The sequence below is a fragment of the Centruroides vittatus genome, unplaced genomic scaffold, assembly GCF_030686945.1.
Source record: "Centruroides vittatus isolate TY-2023 unplaced genomic scaffold, ASM3068694v2 scaffold_450, whole genome shotgun sequence".
In the NCBI taxonomy this organism is placed as follows: Eukaryota; Metazoa; Arthropoda; class Arachnida; order Scorpiones; family Buthidae; genus Centruroides; species Centruroides vittatus.
Window position 1 is genome coordinate 2,792,879 of NW_027122709.1, and position 14,367 is coordinate 2,807,245.

General features: G+C 24.7%; 1 protein-coding gene across 2 annotated transcripts in view; it reads left to right on the forward strand.

Moving 5' to 3' along the window:
• The window catches only part of ema (C-type lectin domain containing ema), a 60,591-nt gene that overhangs the window by 28,936 nt on the left and 17,288 nt on the right, over positions 1-14,367 (forward strand). For both annotated transcript variants that reach the window (XM_067287319.1, XM_067287320.1), the window contains exons 11-19: positions 1,348-1,582; positions 1,655-1,775; positions 1,871-1,971; positions 6,299-6,351; positions 9,272-9,341; positions 9,981-10,135; positions 11,405-11,455; positions 11,520-11,648; positions 13,720-13,840. In XM_067287319.1, coding sequence (XP_067143420.1) covers positions 1,348-1,582; positions 1,655-1,775; positions 1,871-1,971; positions 6,299-6,351; positions 9,272-9,341; positions 9,981-10,135; positions 11,405-11,455; positions 11,520-11,648; positions 13,720-13,840 — 1,036 coding nt within the window. The remainder of the gene's footprint in view (positions 1-1,347; positions 1,583-1,654; positions 1,776-1,870; positions 1,972-6,298; positions 6,352-9,271; positions 9,342-9,980; positions 10,136-11,404; positions 11,456-11,519; positions 11,649-13,719; positions 13,841-14,367) is intronic.

The following is a 14,367-nucleotide window of genomic DNA, read 5'->3' on the forward strand; positions in this document are numbered from 1 at the left end:
ATTTGTATGTGTACTTTGAAACTATAATGTATTCTCTGTTTATATGCTAATTACTATGGAACCTGAGTGAAACACAAATAAATGTTTGTTTTTCACATCTGTCAGTTTATATTTTGGAAATATCTTAATTCCATACTCTATCCTCTATGAATACTCCATTATCCAATAATTTATAAATCACTATACATACCAAGTGAAAATTACATGTCAATAAATAAATCTTAATCAAACAGTCATTTAACTTGCATTTAAAAATAAGTTGTATTTTGAAAATAATATGAAATATTTTATTAATAACAATAAATAAAATAGTATATAATTTCTAAATTTTTTTCTTATTGTATATACTCAACATTTATTAGTCCATTGGCATTTATAGTCATTTTGAATTTAATTTTAAATTTAAAAAATTATTTTTTCCTCTCTCTCTTTTTCAATGTTTTTTTTTTACTGTGAGTATTTTAAATCCAAATTGAGTAGAGAAACACACTAAAAATTTATTTCTTGTCGTTGATTCTTATGTTTTGTAGAAATTCATTGTAGATTTAATTGTTTCACTTGTTTGAAATGCAATAAATTGTAAAAATGCATCCAACAGTTTAAAAAATAGATATTTTTCAGTTTTTAATTAAATTTGAAATAATAATAATAATAAAATGTGCTATTTTTCTGCACTAAATACAATCATTTATTATAAGAATTATTTACACATAAATTTGGCTAGTGATAAGCAATTTGTTTTAATAAAATTGAATCAGAAAAACTTGTAGTTAATATTGATATAAATATAATTTATGTAATAGTTTTTTCATTTTATATTTACTATTTACAATGTTGCTTTGACAAAGTAATAAAAATTACTAAAACATTATATATTCATTGTATAATATGTTCTTAGGATAAACAAATAAATTCTAAAAACATATTATACATGGTGGATGCAGTTGCAGATTTAGGAAATTCAAATAATTCATTCATTAAAATGAGTTATCAAAGTTTATTTTTCACATCTACAATGTGATTTACATTGTAAAAAAATTATATGGCTATCAGAAAGTAAGTGGGATGAAAAGTCTTTGGATTAATCTTAAAATCAATCTTGTAGTATATTTAAAACAAAAACACATGAAACACCTTTTTTCCTTAGCAAATTAGCCTTTAATAAACAAAAGCTAATGCTTTTGGCCATTTTCAATAACCGTCCTCAGGCTATTTTACAAAAATTGAATGTTTTTAAATTATAACAGAATATGAAAGATTGAATATAAATGTAAATATTAATTTGATATAAATTATTAATTATTTGACATATATAAAGTTAAAATGAATTTTTTTATTTAAAATTAGGTTAAAACTAATTCAGAACCAGAATTTATTGCACCTGAAGAAACATTAGAAAAATCTTTGGAAACTAAAATATATTCTAGTCATTCATTATCAGCAATAGCATCAAATGAAAATGCATCAGTTCAAGAAGTTACTAAAAGCAATAGCAGTACAGAAGTAAGGAAATCTGATATTTCAGCAGTTGAATCAAGTGAAGCTTCTGATCATAGAACACCTGATGAAGCTGCTGAACAAGGTATTTATAATTTAATCTGAATTAAAAGTAATCCAAAATTAGGCAAAAAGTAACATCTAATAACCATTATAGCAGTTGTTGATTATCCATCTGATGGCACAAATATTACAGATGAAGAAAAAGTAGAAGCAGCTCAAAGAATAACACAATCTCAGTTTGAATATATACAGCAAAATTTTTCTTTGAATGAGAGGTAAGTATTTTATATTTAATAATTTTTGTTTAATATTTTTTTTAAGTGTAAAATAAAAAATTTTGTAACTAATTGATATTAAAATTAATTTTCAGACCATTCTTAGAAGCAATATTTAATGCTCTTGAATGTCCTGAAAATGATCATGCAGCATTATTTGGATTATGTTTATTTTATGCTTTAGGTCATAATTCAGGTAAGAAGTTTGTCAAATCTTATTAAAATTGTGATTTTCTTCAGAAATTTAATGAACTTCTTAAATTATTATTTAGATAAAATTTAGTTAAATATAATCTTTTGGGTGTTTGAATGTAATGTTTGAAACGTTAGTTTTAATGACAGTATTAGTATTATTTATGCATAATTTTTATAACTACCCAATTTGATTTTTTTCAATAACAATTATTTTTTTTTAACTTATCTTTCGTTATGGAATACAAAGTTGGTAAGTATACTGTTTTCAATTAGATATAAGAATTTAAAATATATTGAGTAATATAGATCCTATGAAGTTTATATAAATAGAAATGTTTAAATAATTTTATAAGAAGCTGTTTATAGTTTTATTATTTTATCTTATTACATTAACATTTTTGTTCTATATTACTTTTTATGAAAATATTCTACTTTTTTATAGAGAATTTCTTAAATAACAATGTTAATATATTTGAAAAATGTATATCTAATTTATTTATATATTTAATGAAATTTTTATTACATGTGAAATAGTACAGCTACAAGTTTATCACTAAAATATTTAATAATACTGTTTTCATACTAAGATATTAAATACATAAAGTATTCATTTGTTACAATTGAGTTTGATTTCTAATAATTCAATAACTATGTAAAGAAGTCTGAACTAATTTGTGAATAAAAGTAATAGGAAGGAAGGAAAATAATAATAATATATATTAAGAGAGTGTAAACAAAAAATTTGCACAAAAATCAAACATCTTTAATTTAGCATGATTATTCAAGAATACAAAGTTGACAAAAATATTTTCTTCTGTCTCTAAATTATGGAAATTGGTCTTCTTTTGTCATATTTTTTTATTTTAGTCTTGACACTGGCTATCAGACTTCAAAAGTGCTCCGAATCAAATTAGCAGTGTTTGGACTTGGATGCAGTTTCAGTTTTGCATTATTTTTGACAGACACATTTTCTCATTTTTATACATCATCTGTTTCAGCTGGTACTAGAATTGTTCAATTGGATGTTCCTGAGGAACGTTTGCAACACTATTGTTTGCTGACATAACAGATGCCATTTTCCTCTGGCACAAACTATCTGATTATGTAATGCATAACTGTAAGGTCTTAGTAGAAGGCACACAGGTCATCTGATTGGTGTTTGTTTCTTGAGTAATGGGATTAACCTCTTAATAAGCTTCTTTGAGTATACTTTGTCTATGCAGAGACTAGAGGGTGCTATGAATGCTTGAGATCTTTATTTTGGATTGATTGCTATTGAATTCAACACTTCTTGAGGAAATTTTACCTGTGTATTAATCGCAACCCCATCCTTACAACAGTGTGTGTTGTTTCCCAGTGCCATTACATCCGTCAATGGTAAAATATGACTATCATTCATAATAATATCAAGCCTATGTGAAAGTTTTGAAATAATCCTTTGCAATTTGAGCTTTTTATTTTTGTTGTTGACTTCTTTCACTTTCAAAGGACAACATTTTGATTTTTCTGGATTAGTATGTTTTTAACATAATGATGGGATATTTTTAATTTTTTTTCAAGTATTCTTAGGGGGTCTATCTAACTTTTTTAACCATTCCTCTCTTTTCAATGGCTCTTTAGCTTACTCCCTGGACATCTACCGACAGTCTTAGCACTTTCCAACTTTTTTACGATACTCTAAACTGCCCATCTTGCTATCCCATATCCACAAAATGCTTAACTGTGAAGCTCTCCCTCCTTCTTTCTTCACATTGTTTGTAAAATTTGCCAACTATAATTTCCCTTTTCTCTTCATTAAGTTACCCCATTTTTTTACATTTGGAATATTCAGTACATTACATTCATGATTTTTTAAGTAAATAAAAAAAATATATTTAAGTAAAAAAATAAAAGGAACATGGTCGGTGTTATTTACATTTAATAAATAAAAATATAAATACGACTTTTTTACACAGGTAAACACCTTGTTTTAGTTCTTCTTTTTCATCGTTTCACCATCAGCAATCCTTAAAATTCACAAAGTTACAGAGATGACCTTCCTTTTTTAGGCTAATGCCTCTGCAAAAAAATGTAAAAATATAAAAATAGGTAGAGCGTCCTCTCATGGTCTTTGCCACTATCATAATATTACATTTAAGTAAAACAATAAAAAGCATAATTGCTGATGGTGAAATGGCGAAAAAGAAGGACTAAAACAAGGTGTTTACCTGTGTAGAAAAGTCGTATTTATATTTTTATTTATTAAAAAAAATATATGTTGAAACTGTAGTAGTAACAAAAGTTCAATATTGTTGAACAGTATCGTTTAAATTTATTTTAATCTTATTTAATTCTTAACCAAATATAAGATTTTCAGTTGTTAATATTATTTTATTTCATGAAAAAATGTAATAAAAATTTTTATACAGTATTCAGTCTGATACTTTATAAATTAAAAATGGAAAGTTTGATATTTTTTCTGCCGATTACATTGCTTATATAATGCAAGCAAAATCATAAAATAATTATTTAGGTTGTCAAAATGATATGCTTAATTATTCTTAAACATTTTAAAGTTATTTAAGAACTTTGCTTCATGGTTGTATATGTTCTAAAGTTTTTAAAGCACATTTTAAATCAGAACAAATTCCAAATGAATAAAAATATTACCATACATAAAAATAAAAAAATTTAAAATGAATTTATAAACAAAATTAACATTGTATCTACAGTATAACATTAACAGTATTTATCTTACACAAAGTTAATCATTGATTTAACAGAGTAATATAGAGAAACAGTGGTCAGATAATGCCTATTGTCTGTTGTATTTTAAGATGTCACAATTAACTACAAAATTAACTTCATACAAGATACATAAAACACACACAGTTAATTATGATAAATAAGAGAAAAACAAACATCACATTTCTAAGCAGGGATGTAAACAATGGATGGCAATGTGATATCTAGTGAGCATTTTGCACTTTAGACTGCATTCGACTGTTTACTAATGTTCTCAAATATTATATTTCCACTCCTGCAGATAACTTGGAACAAAGATGATTTGTTCTGTTATTTCAAAATCCATTACATCAGATTTGTAAAATCAAGGATCAACAGTAATCATGTTTTTAAACTGACGTTGTTCTCTTGCTCTTCAGTTATTTTAATGATTTGATTAATCTTTCTTAATTTAATCTGTAGTCAAATTTATGAATTCAAGTAATTATTGTCTTCATAATTGAGAAACTTATCTCCTGACTAATTTTAACAGATACAATTTTTTTTTCCTCAATTGTGTAATTCTCAATTCTTACTTTATATATGTATGTATATTGCTATATGGAGGACCATGGGAGCTAAATTGTCCTGAGTGAATAATTAATTGATCTGGAAGCAAAGATTGGACATAGGTCTGAATAGTGCAAATGGCAACACATCTGCATAGTAAGATTGGCTTGGAGTGGGACTCGTAATAGTTACTATCTGTTCAGGTTTGAATCCCACTCCAAGCCAATCTTTTTCAGAATGTTCTAAATTTAATACAATGTGGTGGCTTAACCAGCTATCTCTAGCCAAATTACTTAACAATTAATTAGCATTAAGTAGTCTGATAAAGGATCCAGCCATTCATTTAATACCTATACATACATACTGTTAATGCTACTGAATCTTGTTTCTTTTGATAGCCTTTTTTTAATTCTTGCACATCTGTGTAAGTCTGATAGTTTCATTTTATTAAATAATTTTAAGCAACAGACTTTCTTAATGAAAACATTAGAAAATGATTCCTTTTATATTCTGTTTGATTAAACTTTAGGAGTGTTATTTTTCCTATGAAACAATATAGTTTATTCTTACTGATTTGTATAACTAAAGTTTTATTTTAAGAGTATTTCTTGAATATATAAATTTGTAATAAACTTATAACCAATTATTTTTATTAGATAGCAAATCGACAATAGAGTTTTTTGTTTTTCAAGTAAAATACTCTTCTTTAAAGACCAAATTCAGTTATATGTGGTTATTTTTGCATTCTACAAAGTAGAAAGAATGTAAAATTGCTGGGATTATGGAAAGTTTATTGAGACTTTTCCATCCATAAATTTGTCATTAAGTAATTAATGTAATATTAAATAATTGCTAATATAAATGCTCTATTCAATAACTTAATAATTTTTCTTTTGTTGATATAAAAGAAATGATAGGAAATATGAAAAATGCTAAATTACAGCAGATTTTTTTTTATGTAGTAATAATAATAATAATAATAATTTTGAAGCTTTTGTTAATAACTTATAAATTTTATCATTTTGATTTTAAAAAAATTTTTTTTGTCTGTTTAGGAATAAATCAAGACCTGTTAGATCAAGTTCTTATGCCAACAGAAAAATCAGAAGTAAGATAGTATTTCAATTTTGTTTAAATCAATATCATACAACACTATAAAAGTTAGATACATTTAATTTTTTAAACATATGCAAGCACGTGTGCGCACGCATCCACGCACGCATGCACACGCACACACAATGTTTCAAATAACTCAATGTCATGTATATGCTTGATATTATGATTTTCACATAAAATCTAATGCACCAATTCTGTTTTTACACAGTTGAATACATTCCAAAAAATTCATGTAAAAAACACTGTGTAAAAAAATATAATATGGAAAAATGGAAGGTCAGTTTCAGACCTTAAAAACCAATAAAAATAATTTGATAGAGTAATTAATATAATATAATGTCTTTAAACAAAATATTTTAATTTTTAATTAAATTACAACTGTCTCTCTTTTCATTTATTATCAGCAAATTTTAATAAATTTATATTATTCACATAAATTTTATTTATATTTAACCTTTAATTAAACAACAAATGGTATACAAAAATTATTTTGATTTGAAAGAAATCAAAAGTAATGCAATAGTAAATTATTCAATAGGATCAGTTATTCGTTTAAAATGAATAAAAGTTACTATATTTCTAAAAACTTTAAAAAAATTAAAATATAGAATACAGTCCCAAGTTAAAATACTCAATCGACACAGATTTTAAGGTAACGAATTATGACTTGAAACAGTTAAATCATAAAAAAGATGTTTATTTTACTTCTTTCTTATTCGTATGCATTTTGCTGTCTTTCTTCAGCCTCATCAGTGAATAACAATACTTGTTTTACATTGGTGCTTTTATACCATACATTACTATCCCAGCATGCATCTAATGACATTCCACTATTTAAGTTTATATTATTTACATAATTACTGAAGTAAAAAGAAGGCAAAATGCATATGGATAAGAAAAAGTAAAATAAACATTGTTTTTATGGTTTAACTGTTTCAAATCATAATTTATTACCTCAAACTTGGTGTCGATTGAGTATTTTAACTCCAAACTGTGGTCTATATTTTAATTTTTGTTTTTTTTTCCTAATCTTTAGAAATATAGTAACTTTTTATTCACTTTAAAAGTAATATAGTTGTACAAATTTTGAAACTTAAAATTAAATTTTTTACAGCTATTTCAATCACAGGATAAAGTTAGAATGAAAGATTGATTGTTGCTGTGTATGTTCAAATAAGTTGTATGAAACAGCCAAATCGTAATCAATGGCCAGCTTGCTGAGGTGGTAAAAACATTGGCCAGCTGCTATGGGGGGACATAGGATTGAAACCAGATGGTCAAAACTTTCAGGAATTTTTTAGAGATATTCTATTCCAGACATGTTGGGCCTTGTCCCTCACAACCCAGCTGCCTCTATTGTGGGCCTGGCAGAACTTACAACGGGGATGATTAACCTGCCCCTTGGTATTCCCAAAATATCTCGGGTCAAAACATAATGACCTTATCTGGTGGACCTGAGATATCTCATTTCTGCATTAGAACGTTTTTGATGCTACATGTCGCTAGTCATCATAATTTTTATATTAAAACTAACTACTGAAATATAATATTTTTGGTTTTGCATTTTTTAATATGTCTATTTTCTTTGTGCAGAATAAAAAAAATAATTTTGGATGATACAATAGCCATGATTATTTTATTCTAGAATGTGTAATTTTTGTTAGGTTTAACATTGACAAAAATTTAACCTGAAGTGACACACGTCGGAGAAAAATTTCAACATGGGATAGGTTAAAGGGCATCTCAGTGCCAACAAGGTGGAAAGAGTTCAAAGAAACAGAGCCAAATTGTAAAAACAGACTTGTTTATAATAATTTACTTGATTGATATTTCAACACATCAAATGTTTAAACTTTCAATAATAATTTTAATTATTGAAATATTGTTTTATACTTTGAAAAAAATGTCTGTTTTTTCCCTGTTTCATTTCATAAAAAATGAAAAACAGTAAGGCGCATCTCATAAATATAGAGGCACAACTTGTTATGCAAATAAAAACTCTGTTTTTAGTTTAGCTTTTATTTGCATAACAAGTTGTGCCTTTATAAAAACAAATGAAGAACTGTTACCCAAGTGATTTATCAACAATTCATTATTTAAACAAATACTTTAGTTTAAAAGCAAATGCATTGCAACATAAAAATCATTTTATCTGTAAGATCATTTATTATATTTAAGCTGTAATAAAAGTAATTAATTTAATAGAGACATATCTTTTGAGATATTATTTTTAAATTCAAAAAATAATTTTTCAATAAAACTGTTAATATCAGCAATCATTTCAACACTTAATCTACAAATAACAAATGAAACTGATAGATAAATATTGTAAATATGATAAAATTTATCTCTTATTTATTTGTATTAAGATGTAGTTATCGATTAATAAATTCTTTTCTTGTAACTATTAAAAACAAAATTCCTTTTCTTGTAACTTTTCTTATCTATTAAAAACAAATATTCTTGTATGTTGATAAAAATTTCTTGGAATCTCTAGCTGATACTACAATATTTTATTACTGTCAAATAAAAATTTCAGTTTAAGTTGTTATGATGCATTGAGAATGATAATGCGTAGCTTAAACAGAATTTTTTACGTTATTATTTTCAAAAATAAAAGTTAAAAATTTGTTTTGGACATTGAAATTTTTTGATAGTTTGGATAAAGTCTTCATCTTGCATAAATAACAGATTTTACAATTATATTAAAAATTTTTGCTAGGGATGGACATTTCATATTAAGTGAAATAATTATAATCTTAAATAACTCCATAAAATAGATGTTGAATTTATATTTTCAAATTTACATGCTTTATTTGTATTATTTTAATAATTATGCTTTAAAATAATATGAAAAATTTCTTTAAAATATGTGTTTCTATCATTATTTAATAAGTATATTTCCTTTGCAGACAAAACAATGGTATAATATTAATCTGGTAGAACGTCTAATTAAAATTATAAATCTCAGTTGCCAATATAGTAAGTTTTATTTTAATTGATTTTAAATAAAATGGTCAAATGCTTATTTCATTTTATATTCGGAATATAATAGTTTCTCATCTATTTCTTATTTATCATTTTTATATGTAGAAAACAAATATAAAAAACAACAAGTATTATATATTATGTTTTTATCTCTCTGAACGTATCTGCAGTAAGAGTTTGAACTTAATTGTAATTATATATATATATATTTTCTTACATAGGTCCTGATATTTTTATGTATTATTTAAGACATCATTTAAAACATTTTTAATTTTAGAATTTTATTGATTTCGCCTGTGACGAAATTTTTGTTTTTTACATTTCGATATATTTTAAACACTGTGTTGTTTAAATAAAAACAGAATTTTAAAAACAAAGCTTTTTGAAATGGTAAATATGTAAAGTATTTTGTTTATAACATCAGTTGAACAAAGTAATTAAAATCAAAATTTTTAAGTGGCAAAATAATCTTGATTTTGATAAATCAAATTCAAATCAATTTAAAATGTTTTGATTTTCTTAATGAAGATTTTGAAATGTTTTTGTTCTTCTTTAAGTAAATTTTTATGTATTAGTGTAAAATTTTTACTGATAGAAGTAATTTTATATTTAAAATTTTTTATTTTAAAATAGAGAGTCGGATCAGATTAGCTACTCTTCAGATGAGCTTGTTGTTGTTAAAGCAGTTGGTTATAAAAGATGGTCAAAGTTTCTTACAAGACCGACATCTTGCCGCCATTGAACAAGCAAGAGAAGAGAGTACATTACTACTACGAAATTTTTATAAGGTAGTCGTCAAAGTCAAAATAATTTATGAATAATTTAGAATTAAATATTATTTAGTACAAATATATATTTATAATTTATTTCAGAATAATTCTACACACTGATTTTTATTTTTGCAATTTCTGTGGCCAAAATTGAAAAATTGGCTTATGATGATTTTAATTAAACTTTATTTTATTTAAAATAAATATCGACTTGAAATTTGTTAGTTGGTACCATAAATCCTTGCTTAATTGCTCGTTTCTTCCTTACATATTCATAGGTAATTAACTAAAATATTTTGTCCAACAAAATACATCAATTTACACCATTGCCTAGCAATGACCCATCTACAACATCAAAATTATGTTCACTGATGATGTCATCAAACAACAGCCAATAGGAAATGTATTCTGTTTGAAAGTTAATTATTAATATTTTTCAATTGCATTATCTATGATTCGGTACTAATCAAAAAGTATCTTAAATCTTAATATTGATCTACGATGATGAAAAATGAATGAAAAACAAACAAGAATTGATGATCTGTTTGAATAACATTTCTTATTTGTTTTAATTTCAAGGAAATTTGAAATCAGTTTCCTGCAATTTTTTCTGGAAACTAATTTGAAAGACGACAAATAATAAAATTATCTCACGATACAATAGTTTAATTTGTATTGATACTTGCAAATTATTGCTGAAACAATTGTAAAAGTTACATATTTTGTTTCCTTCATTCTATGTGTAATTTTATGTTCAAATATAATTTATGTATAAATAAAATGAAAGGGGGCTTTTGTAATTAAATGTTGATAAGAAAAGCATTTATAGTGATGATACGAACCTCTTGAAAATTTAGTAGCAAAGAGGATAACATTAGTTACATTTATAATGCAAAATGATGTTTTTTATTATTATTTTTTTTATTACTCATCTAAATGGGAACTCTTTTCTTCATATATTTTCTCTTTGAATTTATTTTTTATGATTAGTTATTCTTTTAGCAATCATATTTTCAGAAATGCTTGCGAAACACTTAAATATGTTTGTACTAATTTTTACATATTTTAAATGTTTTAATTTTAAGAAAAAAAAATACTGATGCTATTTGAGTTTAATTTATTTATGATTAAAGTAAATTTTTTATATGACAAACAAAAATGATATTAAATTAATTTAGTTGCATGTATTCTGTATTTATATAGAAACATCAATTCACAAAAAAGTAAAGTTACTTTTCTTATTGTTCAATTAATAAAATTACTTTATTTATAAATTATATTTTCCAGAGTGAAGAAATATTTTTAGATATGTTTGAAGATGAATATCAAGAAATGAAGGTAAAAATATAATAAAATTTTTATTATTTCAAGTTTTTGAAACATGCATTTCATATTCCTTTAGAAAAAGCCATTAAATGTGGAATATCTAATGATGGATTCAAATCTTTTACTACCACCAACTGGAACGCCAATGTCTGGAGTTGAATTTCACAAACGTCTTCCATGTGGTGAAGTAGAGAGAGCTCGAAGAGTAAGTTGAAAATTAGTAATTTTATTGCAAAAGTATTTTTAAATATTTAATAAAGAAAAATAAAGATGTTGCATATAATAGTTAATAATAATTTACATAATCAAAAAAATTTAAATGATAATTACAGTAGAAAAAGAAATTCAAGAATAGAGAAAATTTAATTTAGTAAACAGTATTTTGAAAATTATATGTATAGTCAAATTTCTCAACACACGCCTTTTGAAATTTTCATATTTTTTTCATATATTAACACGATCTACTCTGAACATATCTGAAGAATTAACATGTTTGCTGCCCTCTTACTGTAGAAAGAAAGAGTTAAGAAATAAAAATAACATGTTTACTTCAAAATATGAGTTAATTCATAGTTGGAGATCTGTTACTGATGTCACCTACAAGTTCTCCTTAAAAAATTTCTTATCTTTAGTATCAGAAACAAATATATTTGTAGAGAAAAGATGTGAATAATAAGTAGTTAGTGTTTGAAATATGACTGAAAAATAAACTATAGTCCAGAGAAAAAAAATTTATTCACAAAAAATAACAACAAAAGTGTAAAATAAATCTATTTTATGCTATAAAATACAGATTTATTTTTATACTTTTGTATTTCTAAATTTATAATCTTCAGGACAAAACTATAGTGTGATTGTAGGCAAGAAAATTTTGATTGATAGTTGTTGAAGAAAAAGATTTTATTGTGCTTCCAAAACTAAGACTCTCTTGAAAGCAATAGGAAAAAATAGAATTCCTAATGGATGAAAATAAAATGTGTATTGGTGATATTTTATTAAAAAACACAGAAAAAGCTAGTTTCTTGGTAAACAGACAATGTTTTGTAGAATTTTTTTATTTCCTGTGCATACCCAATACAGCTTGGTCAGGTGTATAACTTCTAAATAATGAAATTCATTTTCTGTTCTAATTCTCTTTGCAGTGTTTGACGCTTTATCTCCAATAAAACATTAAATGATTTTTTTTACTGCAATTTGTGAAAATTGTAGACCTGTCTTTCTTTAATATTGAGAATGGAGTTAGATAGATGAAAGATGAGGCCAGATATGGAATTCTGAGGGACAGGAGGCCTTGATTAACTATATACAAACTTCCGACATAAACCAGAAGTTTGTATATAGTTAATTCAAACACTCCCCAAAGCAGTTAAAAGATGACTGTCATGACTATTGTTAAAGGAAAAGTTTGATATACAGGGTGCAAGCCACTACTAATTTGAGGTGGAGATATTTTAAATTAAATAAAGTAAAGATATTAAAAATTGCAGTCTGGTATTGTGAAGATGTCACAATAAATAATTGCTTGTTTTAATTTCAGATTTTTATGGTTGAACTAATTATTTGATGGAATAGTATATGCATAAATTGTGTAATTATTTTCAGAATATGTAATCGTCAAGGTATACTATGTAGAAAATTACAGTATGTATACCTTGATGATTATTTGTTATGGTTTATACCATAAATTACAGTTTCCCTTACATCATCACCATAATTATAGTATGAATGTAGATATGTACCTATATGTTTTCATGCATAGTATATACGTATGTCTATTCTGATGTGTTACTTTTGAACAACCTGGTGTATTAACAAGATTTCTTTATACAATAAAACTCCGGTTATCTGAATTAAAAGGGACCTTAGGCCATCTAGATAATCAGACTTTTGCTTAAAAAAAAAGTCATTTTCTTTCTTTCCAAACATCCCATTATGTATAGTACCATAATTATGACCATTATGTATAGTACCATAATTATGACCAAATAAAATATTAAATGTGGAAATGTACTGTGCATACAAATGAATGTAGTTTATTTTATATATTTAGAAGAAATTACTTTTTATGCTGTACAGTACTGTACATATACATAATGCCGATTTTTAGTAAAGTCAGAAGGATAATCAGCATCCAGATAAATGGAATCATCAATTACTAGAAAGCAATTTCTTTTTATTAATTTACTTCATATTGAAGTTTTACTGTATTTTAATAATTAAATAAAAATAAATGTTAAATTATATTATTATTATTACAAGTTTATTTTATTTTTAAGGCTATCAGAGTTTTCTTTTTACTGAGGGATTTATCATTAACACTTCAAGAAGAAACTGAAACTCAGTTACCATTGACAAATATTGAATCTTGTATTAAAGTTAATGATGTTTTAGATCTGAGTAAGTATATTTATTATGAAAAATTCATATAATTTGAGCATTAATCAAGTTTTTTTTACTCTAACAAGCAAAAATTTATGTAGAATAGAAAATTTAATAATTCCTATATAGAAGCTGTGATGTTATGTTATTCTTGGAATAGATGTCATTTTTTTCCAAAAGATTATATTATATTCTAATTTCACACATTAGTAATTATTGAAAATAGAACATTTTGATTACAAAAATTTATTTATTTTTACATTTAAATTATTTAAAAGGAATATAACTAAATAAATATTACACATTTTCTTATTCTATATATATATTTTAAACTCAGGTGTATTTAATTCCATTTAGATTATATTATTTAAATAAATTTAAGATAAGAAATAATAATATGTTTATTTTCTCACACACTAACAAAGCAGTATTCTAATAAAGCATTACAACAGAGATCCACTTAATAAAGATTATCTATGTGTTTTTAATTAAATATTATTGTTCAGTGCACAAAAAACAATTCATGTCATATTCTGAATTTTTTA